The sequence below is a fragment of the Lepus europaeus genome, chromosome 18, assembly GCF_033115175.1.
Source record: "Lepus europaeus isolate LE1 chromosome 18, mLepTim1.pri, whole genome shotgun sequence".
Classification (NCBI taxonomy): Eukaryota; Metazoa; Chordata; class Mammalia; order Lagomorpha; family Leporidae; genus Lepus; species Lepus europaeus.
This window is the reverse complement of record NC_084844.1, coordinates 13,580,995-13,598,910: the sequence shown is the minus strand read 5'-3', so window position 1 is coordinate 13,598,910 and position 17,916 is coordinate 13,580,995. Positions and strand designations below refer to the sequence as shown.

The following is a 17,916-nucleotide window of genomic DNA, read 5'->3' as shown; positions in this document are numbered from 1 at the left end:
GCTCCAGGCTCTGGGAATTCACAGCCACTAATAGATGAATGGGATCGATCTCATTTGCATCTCATCGTGACTCAGGAATTCCCTCATTCGGCATCCTTATGCAGATAAAAATGCAATGGTTTGGGTGCAGGCTTTTAGCCTACTGATTAAAACCCCTATGTCCTGCTTCAGAGTGTCCAGGTTGTGGTCCCAGCCCCCGCTCCCAACTCCAGTTTCCTGCTAATGCAGACCCAGGGAGGCAGCATTTGAGTTCTTGCCACCCATGGGAGACCTTCGTCCAGCTTCGACCTCAGCCTGGTCCTGCCTGTGGCAGCATCTGGGGAGTGACTCAATGAATGGGAGCATTCTCTGTGTCTCTGTTTCCCTCCCTTCCTCCCCCCGCCTTTCTTTCTGCATCTCAAATTAAAAAAAAATTTAAAAAACAACACACATGCGCTGTGTTAATCCAGCCAAGGCCTTCCCAGGGGAGACTTCCATCCACCCCAATGACAGCACCCAAAGTCTCCCCACAAGAAGGAATAGTCCACTTTGGCCAGCTGGAGAGCAGAGCCAATGTGAGAATGGAGGCATCCAGACACGACCCCTCTCAGAAAGCTCTGATTACATCCAAGGCGCTGGTGCAGTGCCCAGCTAGCATGTAGGGGGTACGTGCTAAATAATCACATAAGGTCCCAACCGGAGAGGCCAGAAGTGAGGGTAAACGTTTTCATGGAAAGGCTCATAGAATGCTGGTTTGCTGGCGTAGACCTTTCATTTCAACAAAACACATCTCACACAGCATCTGACTACAACTGCTCTGACCCAGATGGAAGAAGATGGGTTAGATAGGGGAATGGGGTGGGGAGATCAATGAGGCCATTAGTGATAAGGCAAGCGATTAAAGAATACATCTTGCAAAGCAGAGGTGGTGGTCTTGGTCCGTGCTGGCTCCCAGCCCTCCATGCTTTACCCCTGGAGGAGGGGACTGGCGAGCTCCACCCTGGGGAGGAGGGGGTCACTGGAGAAACGGAAGCTGCACTAGCTGTGGAGTGTCGCTCTGCTCACAGGTGACTGTTTTGTCATTTCCCTTGCAGATATCTGAATGGTTTCTTGGTAGTAAATGGGATGAGTGTTTAGCCTAGCAGTTAAGACGCCCAGCTCCCACACCTGAGTACCCGGGGGCGGTACGTGAGCAGGGCTGCTGACTCCAGCTTCCTGCCAGTGCAAACCGTAGGAGGCAACAGTGGTGAGGGCTCCAATGACTGGGTTCCTGCCATCCATGTAAGAGACCTGCATTGTATTCCAGGCTCCTGGTTGTTGTGGGCATTTGGGGAGGGGACCAGAGGATGGGAATTCTCCGCCTGTCTCTGTCTCTCTGTCTCTTTGATTCTCAAATAAATTTTAAAAAAGCAAACACCAAGACAGATCCAAAGGCAAGGCGTGTTTTGCAGGAAGCAAGAGGGGATTCTGGTTTTGGAAGCGACAAGATTGGCGGCCGTCGCAGGTGCACATAGACTTGCCAGGATCCTCCTCATCCCAGACACTCCCCGCTTTACCTCCATTGTGTGGTGGGGCCGGGGACAGGGGGCTCCGGTGCCACGACTCACCTGTTGAGGTACACCCGCTTCTCGGTGAACTGCCCGTTGCCGTGGTGCGGGTCCTGGAAGGGCTCGTTCTGGACGACCTCCACCCCTTCTCCGCGGTCGCTCTGCTCGTGGCTGTGCTTGCTGATCATGTAGAGCTGTCCAATTCTGTACTGCAAAGCACACAGAGACGGAGAGGTCAGCCCACGGCCTGCCCTGGAAAGTCCCCTTCCGACTGCGGCCCGGCCAGCAGCCCACGCCAGGAGTATTTTCTGCGGAGGCACAGGCCCCGGGCAAACGCTCCCCAGGGTAGCCAGCGCAAGGTCGGCCAGCCACCCACCCGTGGGGGAGTGCTGCAGGCCCCTCCCATTCTGCCCACACAGGGTTCAATGGTACTGAAGTCCTATGGGGCTGCGCCAGAGAGAGCCGAGGGCGTGTTCTAGCTGCCCAGGGAATGCCCTTGCTGGGCGCAGAAGAAGACATCACCGGTGCCTTCTTTCCCCTCTCTCAAGGTGTTCCCCACTCCTGGAGGCCTCTGTCTCTCGCAAGAGCGGCTCTCAAAGGTGGCTAGACATCAGAATCACCTGCAAGCTTCCAAAAGCCCTGGATGGCCAGGCCCCACCTCGAGGACGCCGCGCCCCACACCCATCACGGGTCACCCTGGCTGGCGCTGTCTTGGTGAGCTAAGGCTGGTGTTTGCCCCACACTGCTCAGTCAGGAGCCGCCCGAATGATCAATGAGGCCGGGCAGCCAAGCCCTCCACTGGCTGCCTGTGAATCAGCCTCTGGCCGCCTCGCCCCCTCTCATCTCGACTGAGCTCATCAGCACTTGAGCTTGGCCCAGCCATGGCTGACCCACGTCTGGCTAAAGGCTCTTCTGTGTCAGGCATCAACCTTGAGCCGCTGTGCTTGTCTCAGGTGCGGGGGCAGCGTTTGGAGCTCCTTGTCATCCAATTCCACCAACAGCGCGGAGCCTCTCCCGCCCCACATGCCACGAGCCGCGTGAAAAGGCCAGCGACTCCCAGCTACTGGGACGCTTTCTGTCCGTCCCTCGCTTCTGAGCCACCCCACTCTCCCTCCTGTCTCTCTGAAGGCATTTCTTCCCCAGGGGACTTTCAGAGTGGCCAAAGCAAGCTGATGGAGGTGGGGAGGGGGGTGGTTTGCGGGAGGGCGGAGTCTGCTCAGTGTCAGGGGGCGGAACTCCGCATGGTCCCTCCTGCACCCACACACACACAGTGTGATTGCAGTGAGGCCTCTGTGGCAGGCAGAAGGGGCCCAAGGGGCCCTGAGCTCATGCGGACTCTGAGTGGTGCCAGAGCCCAGGCCAGCAGGGAGGCAGACCTCTTACATGCACAAGGAGAGAGAAATCCATTTCAAATTGAGGGGGCAGAGGAGACCTCTAAGTCACAGGGACAGCTGGTCCCAGAGCTGGCAGGTCCCGCTGAGGGCAGGTACAGGGAGGGGAGCGTGGAGAAGCTCGGACAGCCTTAGGCCAAGGCCAGCCCAAGGGACCTGGCCAGCAACCATGACAATGGGAGCGCACAGCTGGCTGGGGCTCGGCCAAGGGCTGTGCTTCCCGCCTGCTCCATGCCCCTGTCCAGGAGGGTTTGCTTTCTAAATGGGAGCGTGTACTCACACTTGAGGGGAGGAGGGGGTGCTGGGGACAGGAGAGAAAGAGCAGAGAGGCAGCCCAAAGAGAAAACCCATTTATAACACGAATTTCCAGTTCAGAAGCGTGACCTGGCTTCCCGATGGCCCAGGACGGCTCTCACTTTTGCTCATGGAGACGAACGCTCTTATGGAAAGGAGGAGGACAACAGGAAGAAGTGTTTTTTTTCTTGGTAAATTTATTTATTTACTTGAAAGACAGAGTTATAGAGAGGGAGAGGCAGAGGCAGAGGCAGAGGCAGAGGCAGAGAGAGAGAGAGAGAGAGAGAGAGAATCTTTCATCCACTGGTTCAGTCCCCAAATGGCCCGAATGGCTGGAGCTGGGCTGATCCAAAGCCAGGAGCCAGGAGTCTCTCCCAGGTATCCCGTGCAGGTGCAGGGGCCCAAGGACTTCTTCTACTGCTTTCCCAGGCACATTCGTAGGGAGCTGGATCGGAAGTGGAGCAGCAGAGACTAGAACCGGCATCCATATGGGATGTCAGCACTGCAGGTGGTGGCTTAACCCGCTACACCACAGTGCCAACCCCAGGAAGAAGTTTTCGGATTGGTGGGTTGTGAGCTCTACCTGTGGAATCAAGGCCCGCCTTTCACAGACGGGCACATGGGCCTGTGATGGGGGCACGTCTGCTCAGCAGGTGTGGATTTCACCGACAGGTGCTCTCGGCTTGGTGCTCAAAAAATTAATGTTTCCATACGATAGGATATTATTCAGCCCTAAAAAGGACAAAAGGTCTGAAACGGCTCACAGAGCACAGTGTGTCTCTCACCATTCAGGGGGCTCAGTCCTGGCACTCACGACCTCAGAATGAGACCTCCTTGGGAAACAGGGGCTCCACAGAGGTCATTGGGAGGGGCCACATCCAATAGGATCAATGTCCGTGCAGAAAAGGGAAATCCAGACTCAGAAACAGACAGGCACGGAGGACGATGACTTCAGGAGAAGACGGCGTCTGTAAGCCCAGGACTGAGACCTGGGGCAAATCCGAAGGCACCAATGCTGCCGATGGCTTGATTACTTCCGGTCTCCCGAGTCACGGGTCTGGGGTCTCCTGTTGGGTGGCTGAGCGCATTTTGGGGAGAGGTGGTGGTCATGTAATGCAGCAAATATTCTAGATGCCCTTGAACTATTCGCTTTAAAACAGCTTTTTTTAAACAGTTAATTTTATGTGATGTGCATTTCACTTTTTTTTTTTTTTTTTTTTTTTTTTTTTGCATAAGTGCCGCGTCTGCTTCCGAGACAGAGCCCCGACCCAGGGTCCTGTGTGCGGAGGGCTACAATGTGGAGGGGGCTGGCTGGCTGAGGAGCAGTGTCCACCACGGCCCCCGCACCTGAGACAAGCACAGCGGCTCAAGGTTGATGCCTGACACAGAAGAGCCTTTAGCCAGACGTGGGTCAGCCATGGCTGGGCCAAGCTCAAGTGCTGATGAGCTCAGTCGAGATGAGAGGGGGCGAGGCGGCCAGAGGCTGATTCACAGGCAGCCAGTGGAGGGCTTGGCTGCCCGGCCTCATTGATCATTCGGGCGGCTCCTGATTGAGCAGCATGGGGCAAACACCAGCCTTAGCTCACCAAGACAGCGCCAGCCAGGGTGACCCATGATGCTGAGGGTGGCAGGACACGCCAGCCCATAAAGGGAGACAGTCAAGGGCCCTGCGGCTGTCCCCGCTTCTTCCTCTCCCAAGAAAACCAGGCCTTGCCCTGCTCTTGCTGTTGCTATAAAACCAGATTGGCTCAAGCAAGCAGCAGTTTCTCAGTTGGGGTAGAGGGAAGGGACAGATGATCCTGGAATCGGCCTGGATGTTGGCAGCAAGCCGCTGTCTCCAAGCTTTGCTGTTTTGGAAGAGGGGTAGCCAAAGTCTGGTGGAAAGACCAGCATTGCCTCAGCTGTGCTCACAGGTTGGGGGGGGGGGGGGGTCAATTACGCTCTAACTTTGTAAAACCTCTTGTTGTTGTAATTGCAGAGTTTGGAGAATCATCACTACAGGCGATCACAGTCACAGACAGGTCCACACAGCAGTCTGAGAGCCACCCCAGATAATTATCTCCATCGCCAAAAGCCATCCTGGGGGTCCAGCTCTCGCCCACTAGTGCATGGTGCTGTGTGTTCGACAGCACCGCAGAAGCCGAGGCACGGCCGCGTTGCGCCCTGGACCTGGGGACACCAAGGAGGGCCAGTCATTTGACTTGGCACACGTGGGGCCTGGGCACCATTGTGTCCCTTAATGCAGTTTCCAGCCTGGACTGTTACAGAGGCCTGAGCCCAAGCCTGAGCTCCTGAGCACCTTGCACATCAGCCTCGCCTGAACAGAGCACCAGACCCAAAGTTTTAGGCGCAACGGAACTCCAGGCTAGAAAACTGCTGTGGTTGGACATGACCTGCAAGGGCTTCCCACTGCACTCCCATCCAAGCTGCCTGTCCTGGAAGCTTGGATCCCTGGGTGGTGATGCTAAGAGGTGGTGGCACCTTTAAGAGGTGGAGCCTAATGGGAGGTCACTGGGGAGACTGCCCTCCGAAGAGATGAAGCACCCCTTGTGGAAAACCAGTGGGTTCTCTCCCCGGTGTGGCTGCGACCTCTCCCTCTCATACAGGCTATTCCCTGCGGTGTGACGCAGCCAGGGGGACCTCGCAAGAGCCGGCACCACAGTGTTGCGACTTCCTACCTCCAAACCCATGAGCTAAACCTGCCTCTTCTCTTTATCAAGCACCCAGCACTGGGTATTCAGTTACAGCGATGGGAAGCCCCCGGCTATCTGGGAGGCCACCTCGCCGACACCCCCACACTAAAGACCCAGGGGCAGGTCACTTTTCCTCCCCCCCACCCGTGCCCCCTCGCCCTTTCCCTTCCTTTTCCACACGAGTCCCAACACCACTCCCCAACATCATGATGTGCAAAGTGGGAACCAGAGCTTTGCAACTCTGGGTGGGGTCATTCCCCAACAAGAAGACTCGGGACCTCTGGGCCCCAGTCTGGGCATCAGAATTTACTTCGGCGGTGGCCTTTACCATCCACACCGAGAAGCACCTGTGCCTCTGACTTCACGTGAGAGCACGTGCTTTGCCATCTGTGACACAGGCCAGCTTCCTGCTGGTCTCCCTCTGGCTGTGTGCACACAGGAGAGAGCAGAGGGTGCTCTAACTTGGCCTTCTTGGACCTTTCCCAAATTCTTCAGAGCCACTCTTGATGCTTTTGTTGGAATTTTTCTTCCAGCCACCTCCACTGTCAATCCATGGACCTCAAAGCACAGGAGGTCCTAATACCATGGAACCCACTGAAGACGGCGTCTGAAAGATAAGCTGGGCAGGAATCTGGTCCACTGCTGGCCTGTGCCAATTGTTGTCAGAATTGTAATTACACACGAGGAAGGAGTTACAGTGAGTCCAAATTGTAAGTCTCAGGAAGCCAAGGCTAGAGCAGTCTGCTCTGATCCCACAGCACAGCAGAGGCACCAGGCCAAACTCCCCGCTCCAGTGGGTGGCAAACGACATGAGCTGGCGCATGCTTTTTAAATAAAGTTTTATTTATACACAGCCGTGCTCACTCATTCTGCAGCTGCTTTCACGCTACTGTAGGGAAAGAGGGTTGGAGGAGAAGAGTGGACTTTGGGCAAATCCAGCAGGAGCGCCAACCCTAATGGGACCCCTGCTACACACACAAGGGAGGGGCCAGTACCTCACAGAGAAGGCAGCAAGGAGAGAAAGGGGGCGTAAGAGGGATCAGTGCTGCGGGCCGCTCCCCAGCATGGGGGAGCTTCCTCCCCTATGGCAAACAGACTCGCCTTGGCTCTCGCTCTGTTTTGGTCTTTTTATTTCTGCATTGAGCAACAAGTCTGCAGACCAGAGGAAGCAGCTCCCCACGGCCAGGACGCAACGCTCCCATGGAGAGCTGAGTACTTTCACGGACCACAGGCATGGCTCGCTGACACCTGTTCCACTGCTGGCTCCAGTCTGGACCAGGCTCAGCCATGCCCTCAGACCCGTGCCGTCCAGCCCAGTAGCCACCGGCTTTGCAATGTGGCCTCTGCAATGGAGGGACTGGATTTTAAATTTTCTTTAATTTCAATGAAAGTAAATTAAAACACTGACTCTTCATTCGGTTAGTAGAAAACCTTACCTATGTCACATACGTCTGAAATACTTTGGTGTGTGAACGCACTTTTCAACCAGAAATTCTATGAAATTTCTAAATATAGATTAGGTACCTCCCATGAAAAATTAGCATCGAGACTAGAGATTGCTTTAAGTGCAGAATGCACTAACTTGCCACCAAAAAATAAAAGAGCTTCTTAATGATTCTTATGTTGACTTCATATTGGAATGAACGGATGAGGGACGGGGAAGGCACTGTGGAGCAGTGGGCTAAGCTGCTGCTTGCGACGCCTGCATCCAGGACTGGAAGTGCTGGTTAAATCTCAGCTGCTCTGCTTCTGATCCAGCTCCCTGCTAATGTGCCTGGGAAGCAGAGGTGATGGTTCAATTACTGGAGTCCCTGCCACGCATGTGGGAGACCTGGATGGAGTTCCTAGCTCCTGACTTCGGCCTGGCCCAGCCCCGGCTGTTATGGCCATTTGGAGTACGAACCAACAGATGGGAAGATCTCTCTCATTCTATGTCTCTCCTTCCCTCACTCTATATCACTCTATCTTTCAAATAAATGAATAAATAAATCTTTAAATTAAAAAAAGGATTTTAGGTTAAAATACACTCTTAAAATGAACTTCACTTTAAAAAAAAAATAAGACTACTGGAATAATTAAATTACACAAGGCTATCATTTGTGGCTCATGCGTAGCTACTGAATTGTCCTGGGCTAGACCCAAACCTAGACCAACTGGGGATCGAGGCACGGTTGTTAAGCCACACCAAGATGCTATGAAGATCCAGAGGCTGGTTGGCTGGGCATCAGAGACCAGCCAAGACCTTCCACGTGTTTCCAAGCCAGTGAGGTGTAGTGCTGGTAATTAGGGATGTGTTTGGAGAAACCCTCCCCAACCGAGGACTGGCTGTTACCTGGTTCTCCAGAGAGGTGATAATTGTTCACAGCGGGCTCTGGTGGAAAGCACTGGGGTTTTAAAGATGAAAACATAGAGTTGGCATCCTGATTCTGCCTCTGACCAGCTTTGTAACCTTAGATAATTTACTTATCTGAGCCATATTTTGGCATCATTAAGATGGGATGAATAAAATACATGTTGAGAATCAAGTGAGAAAAAAAGTTACAAATTAAAATGCTTTGTGAGTTGCAAAGCTGTACTCCATCAATTGGGCAAGAAAACTGAGCAGTGTTCGCAAATCTGTTTCATTCATGGCCTTGTCGTGCTACCATCTGTAACGTATAGGAAGAGGCATCTATTTGACATTTGTACAAGGCCAGAACCCAAGACATCTCAGTGATCTGCCCAAGACTGTTTTTTCTGTCTGAAAAAATGTCACTGGACGGTGGTCAGATAAAATACTCCCCAAAAATGACTATGCAAGGTCTGGGGACTTGTGCTGATCTCAGATGGCTGAATGGTGGCTGCCAAGGGCTGGTGCGGGGAGAATGGGGAGTTGGTGATTGATGGGAAGACAAGAAGGCTCTGGGGAGGGTGGTAGGGATGGTCACGCCCAAAGTAAAAGCACTGAATGCCAAAAACTGGAGCCAGGAGCTTCCTCCGGGTCTCCCACACCGACGCAGGGGACTAAGCACTTGGGCCATTCTCCACCGCTTTCTCAGGTGGATCAGCAGAGAGCTGGATCAGAAGTGGAGCAGCCAGGACTTGAACCAGTGCCCATTTGAGAGGCTGACGCCACAGCTGGATGCTTTACCTACTATGCCACAGCACCAGCCCCTTGGAGAAATATTAAAGGACCTCCCTCGGAGGCAGCCTTAGGCAGACACCCTGATCCCCAGCTCTTCAGGGCGGTTGTCGGCTCCGTGCCCTGAACTGAGCTGTTGCTAACAGATGCTTTCCTGGGGACTCCGGTTGCTGGTGGTGACAGCGCGTGAGCCAGACGATGACCCTGGCTGAGGGCAAAGCACACTGAGCTCTCACGATTGCGGCTGTCCCTCCTGGTCCTCACTGAACGGGAGGGTCACAGGTCACAGCCCACCTCTCTCAGTTGCTCCTCCGGAACCCCCACCCTACGGTAAAGCCAACTCCTTCCTGTTCCCTTGCCTTTGGGAGGGTGGCTTGGAGTTCTGAATCCGCCTTGGGTTCTGCAGGCGGCAGGAGTCTTCCAGACCCTAGATTCAGTGTGGGAGATTTCTCCATATCGACAGGGAAGTTAAAGAAAAGCAAAGGTGGGAGGTTTGGGGGTGTTTTAGCACATGTCCTGCAGTCAGGTCAACAAACCACGAAAACCAATATCCGATCCCACAGAGGAAACACAGCTCGCATTTCAGGGTATCAGCACATCATTCCACATTTATCTGTTCTCCTAGCCTTTTGTAAGCAGCCCTCTGAGGTGCCTGGTTTACGTAATACCTGTGTCATTATGCCAGGGTGTGGGAATGAACAAAGCTGATAAAAAAGATTTAAGACGGAGCTGGGTTATTGACATTTAATTCCAAAAAAAAAAAAAAAAAAAATCCTCTTTTGTGACAAACTAATATAAACTGGTGCTTACTTAACCTGCCCTAAGATTTGGGCTGAACTGAATAGAAATAGAGCAACTGCACTCCAAGGGTAGGGCTCAGGCCGAACACTGCTCCTCAGGTTGCTTGGCCGCAACACATGGAGACCGTCTCAAGTTCACTCGGCCACCTTGAAGGAACAATCCATTTGAGCACAGGAGAGGCACGCCATTCTTTATTGTGTGTGTGTGTGTGTGTGTGTGTGACAAGCAGAAATGCTTCTTCCAACACTGACTCACCTTTGGGGGTGGCGTCCGAGCCCCAAGAATTCATTTGACTCACAAACTGAAAAGCCAAAATGATGTCACGCAGCACTTACAAGCTACTTGGTAGGCACCAGCGAAGGCAGGAGGTGTCGTTCCCCTCATATCACAAAGGAGAAGCTGAACATTGAGCCATTAGTGGGAGCCAGGAAGACCCATTAAGAGAGCAGAGACAGGAGCTTCCGGGACTCAATCTAAAACCACAGGGGTAGAGTGTGGGCTTTCTCCAGGCATGGACTGTCAGGACAGCCTTGGCTCTTTTTTTTTTTTTTTTTTTTCTTAATATTTATTTATTTGAAAGACAAGAGTTACAAAGAGAGGTAGAGACAGAGACAGAGAGGTCTTCCATCTGCTAGTTCACTCCCCAAATGGCCACAACGGCTAGAACTGAGCCAATCCGAAGCCAGGAGCCTTCTCCAGTCTCCCACATGGGTACAGGGGCCCAAGGACCTGCAGCATCCTCTGTTGCTTTCCCAGGAGCATTAGCAGGGAACTGGATTGGAAATGGAGCAGCCGGGACTTGAACTGGTGCCCATATGGGATGCCGGCACTGCAGGCCAGGGCTTTAACCCACTGTGTCACAGAGCTGGCCCCCAGCCTCGGTTCTTAATAGTTCTATGCATTTTCCAACAAGCATTCTGGGGTGGAGTGGGGTGTGAGAGGGGAGGGCCTCTACTGAGCCTGGAAGCAACCTGGCCTAGGGTTCTTGGACAACCTGCTGGACCGCGGGACCCTGAGGACAACTGGAGCAGATGGAGACGTGTGGTGCGAGGCCTGACCTTGACTAAGCCACCCAAAGCTCTTTTGCTTGTCACACAGCAGAAACCCACAGCCAATCCCAAGACCCAACAGGGGAGAAACCAAGACGGGGCTGTCACCAGGGCACGCAGCCGGCACCACCTACGTGCAGCCCGTGGTCCGCGCTCACCTGTGTACCGGGGCCTCACAATGATAGGGGTTCCCAGGAAGGGAGCACCTCCACCCAGGACAGCGGCATCCTTCCACAAGGAGAGGAGCCCCTGTGTGTGTGGAAGCTATGGCACCCATCAACACTCTGCGAAAGCCATTAGGAAACTGACCGAGCACCAGTCAAGAGCAGAAATTCGCAAATCAGCTGCAGTGTCTTTGAAACCGTCTGGGAGCAGAAGGGTAAACTGCACGTAAAGAGAAGCACTTGCTGCTTCACAGACCTCAAACAATGGTGGCTCTTAATGTCTGGAAAGCGCAATTCACGCCACTTCATGCCTAGAAAAACAAGCCCGCAGTACTATGTGAAGGTCGCCGCACGCCTTTGCTTGCCTGAGTGCTGGCTGCCACCAGAACGGTTCCGGGGTAACTCTGCAGCAAACTGGGAGAGAGTTAAAACCCATGTGTGGATCCAAGCGTGGAAAGTTCCAGTAGCTTTGGAAGTGGGGCCCCGGGTTCCAGAGGCCAGGGAGGGTTTGTGGCTCATTGCAGGGAGCACCATTCTCTTAAACAAGAGCAACCTAGGAGTGTTTCTCCTTACCAAAAAAAAAAAAAAAAAAAAAGCAGATAAGGACACAAAGTAAATGACTGTCACCTCCCGCTCTCCTGAGACAGTTAATGGAAACAAGCAAAATACAGTAAATTGGGTACATTTCCAGGAATTGCTACATTTAAAAAAAAAAATCTATCTTCTGTGCTCCTTCTGTACCTTGGACTTACTTTAATGACCTTAGAGAGATTCTATCAACTGGCACTGTTAAGGCTGAGCGGTGGCCCTGTCCCTTGCTGCACAAACAGGGACACAAGTCCCCCACACGCCGCCGCGGTGAAATGCCACTGACCGTGTTCTCAGTTGGGAGGACAAGGGTGCAGCAGTCGCCCGGGGCACCAGGAAGCACTGCCCCGCAGTTTCCCCTTCGGTAAATCGGCATGAAGGGGGCTGTTTGAGGAACTCAGCGGCACCGAGTACAGAGACAATGTCCCAGACCTTTCGCATCATCCCCAGCAGAAACCCTGGACCTCCTTCGACAACCCCCTGCTTCTCCCATGCCTAGCAGCCTCTGCTCTGCTTCCTGCCTCTAAGAACTGTCTGCTCTGTGTGCCCCAAAGACGTGGCACCGTGCAGTATTTGTCCTCGTGCGTTTGGTTTGACAGGGGAGCATAACACAGTAGAGGTTCATCCACGTGGGAGCGTGTATCAGTGCACAGTATTCCACTCTATGGCCGGACCACACGTCATCCATCCATTTACCTGCTGATGGACGCTCAGGTGCTTCTACCTCTTGGCGTGAATAACGCAGCTCAGACCATTCCTGTAGAAACATTAGAATGTGAGTCCCTGCGTTCGCTTATCCGGAGTGCGGACCTCTAAGTGGAATTCCAGGACCACACGGTGATTCTGCTTGACTCCTTGAGGGGTCGCCACACTGTTTCCTGCAGCAGCAGCCACATCTCACGTTCCCACCACCAACGCACCAGGGCTCCGGCTCCTCCGTGTCCTCGCCAGTGCTTATGTCCCATTATTTCGTGGCAGCCATCCGGACGGGTATGAAGCGGTCACAGATTTCCTGCCAACCCCAAGTCCCTTCTCGAGCCTCTTATGACCCTGTGAAGCCCATTTTACTGGGTGCTCAGACACGTCAGTCCTTCCTGGCCAAATGACCCCGAGATGGTCCCGGGAGAGATTACAGCCTCGCTAGTCAACTAAAGCAGAAAGGCCCTCGGCTGACTCCTGATGGGTGGCAGATGCACTGGGGTGGCGACTTTTCAGGGCGCGGGATGGTGTTCCCCTGGAAACGCTCTGGTTGTAAACTCATACTCACTGCAGTTACATCCCTTTAAGGCAAAAAGATCAAAATCCATTGTGAACAGTGGCGTACCTCTTTGGGATTTTTTTCCTTCAGATTTATTTATTTATTTATTTAGAGGTAGAGTTACAGAAAGGGAGAGGGGGAGAGAGAAAAGTCTTCCCTCTGTCAGTTCACTCCCCAACTGGCTGCAATAGGCAGAGCTGCGCCAATCCAAAGCCAGGAGCCAGGAGCTTCTTCCAGGTCTCCCACGCGGGTGCAGGGGCCCAAGGACTAGGGTCATCTTCTACTGCTTTCCCAGGCCACAGCAGAGAGCTGGATTGGAAGAGGAGCAGCTGGGACAGGTACCGGCGCCCATATGAGATGCTGGCACTGCAGACGGAAGCTTAGCCCCATGTACTACGGAGCCGGGCCCTGGAGTCGCTCTTTGTACGGGCACCACAAGGAGGCAGCTCGGAATGATAACCGTGGAGCCTGCGGCGGGAGGGGCACGAGCTGACAGCATTTCTACTTCTGTTGTACACGCAGCTTTCTGTATCGATTGAAGGCCCAGCCAGGTATGTAGTAGCTATGGAATCACGGCACAGGAGGCAGAGGAACCCTACAGAATTTTCTTAACAACTGCATGGTACTTAACTTACACACATAGTGAAAGGATTTGTGGTGAAAAAGCCATTCTTGCAATGTTCACTTCATGTATTTCTTATGAGTGAAGTCACTCTTTATTCTATTTTACGTGATAGCCACTCTTGAAAAGGTACCCTTAGAAGCCGGCGCCGTGGCTTAACAGGCTAATCTTCCGCCTAGCAGCGCCGGCACACCAGGTTGTAGTCCCAGTTGGGGCGCCGGATTCTGTCCCGGTTGCCCCTCTTCCAGGCCAGCTCTCTGCTGTGGCCCGGGAAGGCAGTGGAGGATGGCCCAAGTGCTTGGGCTCTGCACCCGCATGGGAGACCAGGAGAAGCACCTGGCTCCTGGCTTTGGATCAGTAAGATGCACTGGCCGTGGCGGCCATTGGAGGGTGAACCAACGGCAAAAGGAAGACCTTTCTCTCTGTCTCTCTCACTATCCACTCTGCTTGTCAAAAAAAAAAAAAAAAAAAAAAGAAAGAAATTACTTTTGGGGCTGGTGCTGTGGTAAAGCCAGAAAAGCTGCTGCCTGTGGTGCCGGCATCCCATATGGGAGCCTGCTCATGCCCCGGCTGCTCCTCTTCTGATCCAGCTCCCTGCTACGGCCTGGGAAAGCAGTGGAAGATGGCCCAAGTCCCTGGGCCCCTGCACCCACGTGGGAGACATAGAATAAGCTCCTGGCTTTGGCTTGGCCCAGCCCTGGCCATTGCAGCCATTTGAGGAGTGACCCAGCGGATGGAAGATTCTGTCTCTGTGTCTCCCTCTCTCTGTAACTCTGCCTTTCAAATAAATAAATAAATCTTTAAAAAAATTGTTTTCAGCTCTGCAACAGACTATGACATGTGTGCATTTAGTACACTCATAAGGCTGCACAACCATCACACTAATTCCAGAAGATTCTCACCAACCCTGAATGAAACCCACCCGTGAACTGGCACCCTCCATGCTCCCTCCAGCCAGCCCTCTGCACCCACTGAACTGCTTTCTGCCTCTCTGATGCGCCGTGTTGGATATTCCATGGCAGTGGAGCCACGTAATACCCTGACGTGGACGTCAATGCCCGACTTCCTTCATTAACACGCTCTTGAACTTCATCCGTGCTTCAGCATGTATCGCTTCTTCCTTTTTGGGGTCTTCTAAGAGTCCAATGTACGGACAGAGCACACTGGACTTACCCACCCACTTATTGATGGACATTTGACTGACGAATGCTGCTGCTGGGGGCGCGTGATTCTCAGTCTTGTATACGTGGACGTTTTCATCTCCCCGGGGACTGGGGCTGCTGGGCCAGACTGCAAAAGTGTGTGCACCCTCTCGAGAATCTGTCAGGGTTCTCCCCACAGCAGCCGCAGCCTTTTACATTCCCATCTGCAGTGCCTTGTGTGTACTTTTAAAATATGTTTATGCATTTTTACTTATTGGAAAGGCAGAGTGACAGAGACACAGGCACAGAGAGAAAGATCTTCCATCTGCTGGTTTGTACCCCCAGATGCCTGCAACGGCCAGGGCTGGGCCAGGCTGAAGCCAGGAGCCAGGAGCTCCATCCAGGTCTCCCAGGTGCATTAGCAGGAAGCTGACGTAGAAGCGTTGTAGCTATGACTTGATGCTCAGCACTGTGATGTGGGATGTTGGCATCCCAAGTGACAGCCTGACCCGCTGGGCCACAATGCCGTCCCCTCAGGTCCTATTTACTTTGTAAACTTCCCTCCTTCCCTTCTTCCCTCCCTCCCTCCCTCCCTCCCTCCCTCCCTCCTTCCTTCCTTCCTTCCTTCCTTCCTTCCTTCCTTCCTTCCTTCCTTCCTTCTTTCCTTCCTTCCTTCCTTCCTTCCAGGGTTTGAGAGAGAAAGAGAGCAAGGGCTGGGCAGGGCCACAGCTAGGAGCCAGGAACACAGTCCAGGTCTCCCACTTGCGTAGCAGGAACCCAGTCACTTAGTCATCCCTGCTGCCTCCCCGAGTCTTCATTGCAAGGAAGCTGGAGTCAGGAGCCGGAACCACATCTTGAACCCAAGCACCCCAGTGTGGGACACAAAGGCCCCTTAACTGCTAGGCTAAACACCGTTCCTCTCGACTATGCTTGTGCTGGGTTTGCACTACCCACGGCAACAAGAACACCAAGCAAGCGGCTAAGCCATGGGACAGGAGTGGCACTGGTCACCCACGCCACTGTCTTTTCTACTTCCTCCCGAGGAATACGTCACAGGCGATTCTGCAGCCGTGTGGCCTCTGCTCGTTTCTCTGTGGCAGCCAGAGAGCTGAATGTCACACCTGCAATGCGTGTGATACGCTGAGACAGCAAGTCTGCATACGCTAACTACGCACATAGAACGTGTGCAACGTTAGGAAGAGTGTGGCATTGGTACAGCTGCAGGCATCGCATCGTGCAGACAACGCGGCTCTACCTGGGAGTGGGTGGGAACACGCTTGGCTAGGAGGGAGGAGGAGGCCACAGCCTGCAGATAAATCCTGGAAACGTCCTTGTGCACAGCACAACTGCACTGCTTCCCCAGGTTCCCTGCAGATGCGCGACAGCAGCCATCATCAAAGATGCCGCACAGAGTGGCTGGTGTCTCCGGGCCCAGCGTGACTCTAAAATATTTATACTGTACTTATTTAATCCTCACACAACCCTGTGAGGTACGTAGGGATTTTTCATCTCTATTTGATGAAGGAAGAAACTGGTACACAGAGGGGTTGGGAAACCTGTCCAAGGTCACTCTGCAAGCAAGGGGTGGAGCTGGGATTTGAACCCAGGCAGTCTAACGCCTGCCCCTGGCAAAGCCTCCGTCCCGCATGGATTATGAGACACAGACATTAGAGGAAGTGCAGCACCCAACCGAGGCCTGGAGACTTGAAAGTAAAAACTAATAAGCCCACCTCATTTGGACTCACAAAACGTGTGGGTGGGAGAGGTGCCCACAGCGGACAGCTGATGTGACAGCTTTTCCACGAAGAGGAATGGACCAACGTTCCTGCCTTTGGAGCTGAGCGTTTCCAAATGTGGCCGTGACCCAGCCTGAACCACACGCAGGACAAGGGCGGGATGGGAGGAAGACCCCCGCCGTTCACTCCGTCAACTCGAGGTGTGGAACGAGACCAAGAACTCGGTTCTTATCCCCCTTCTTAAATCCCCACCCCCGCCCCGGGAAAGGCAAGCCGCCTCCGTGTCTGGCTCCCACACATGGCCACTGATAATCAGACTCCTAATGGCATTTGGGGAGGCAAGGGGCGCGCTCCACATCTGCCCAAGGCTGCTCTAATGATCTGCGTCTAAGTGCTCAGTGAGCGCCCCTTCTGCTCACCCTATCAGAACTGGACGACCGACGCCCACATCTGGACCCTGACCCATGGCCGCTCTGGGGTGTGCACCAGGCAGACCACACATTCCTTCGTGGGCAAGGAACGAGGATCGGGCTCTCAAAATCAACCTCACACCTCTGCCCCCGGTTTTCCTCCTCTTCAGCCCGCTCCCTCCCCCATCCTGGAGGAAGATGTTCCAGAACTGCTGACAACCCCTAGAGGAGGGGGCCCTCCCCCTCCCTTCTCCCCCCTCCCTCCTCCCTCCTCCTGGGCAGATGGCATTTGCATACTGACATATTGTAAATCTAGTCACCCAGGTAACAGGGCTCCCGTTAGCAACGGCGAATGAAGGTCAGTGCGGTTCCTTCTAAAATTAGAAGTCAGACAGATCTGATTTTTAACCGTTCGAGGTAGATGCCCAGTTAGATGGCAAATTCAATTGTTCAAAGGAATTTTCAGTTGGGAGATGCAGCGCTGGTTAATAAGGCAAGCTGGGGCACTTTGCTGTGGTCTGATGTGCTGAGACTCGCGCTCCAGGACTCCCGGTTCCGTGAACAACCTGCCGGTGGCTCCAGTGTCTGCAGACCCTGCGCCCCCTTGACTTTCGCAGTCAATCAGTCATTAAGGACTGCTACTTCCACGCCAGCATTTAGGGCCTCCCACAGTCAGCACCCCCCAACCCTGCCCTGGCCCACCCTCCCCACCCAGTCTCTCCCTCACAGTCCAATGGACCAGCACCGAATATCCCATCACTTCCAGCCCCTTCCACCTCGACTCCCACAGACCCTCCTCCTCGGAGTCTTCTCCCTTCTTTTCTTTCCCCTCCCGTGGCCAGGGGATCCGTGAATGGTGCAGAGTCCTCCCCACGGGATCCGTGAATGCTGCATGGTCCTCCCCACGGGATCCGTGAATGGTGCTGTCCTCCCCACGGGATCCGTGATGGTGCAGAGTCCTCCCCACAGGATCCGTGAATGCTGCAGAGTCCTCCCCACAGATCCATGAATGGTGCACAGTCCTCCCCACGGGATCCGTGAATGGTGCACGGTCTTCCACACGGGATCCATGAATGGTGCAGAGCCCTCCCCACGGGATCCAGGAATGGTGCACGGTCCTC

General features: G+C 53.8%; 1 protein-coding gene across 1 annotated transcript in view; it reads right to left on the bottom strand.

Annotated features, from left to right (window-relative positions):
- Positions 1 to 17,916, bottom strand: part of PITPNC1 (phosphatidylinositol transfer protein cytoplasmic 1) — a 268,978-nt gene that overhangs the window by 141,143 nt on the left and 109,919 nt on the right. Inside the window, exon 2 of the mRNA XM_062175555.1 lies at positions 1,587 to 1,735. Coding sequence (XP_062031539.1) covers positions 1,587 to 1,735 — 149 coding nt within the window. The remainder of the gene's footprint in view (positions 1 to 1,586; positions 1,736 to 17,916) is intronic.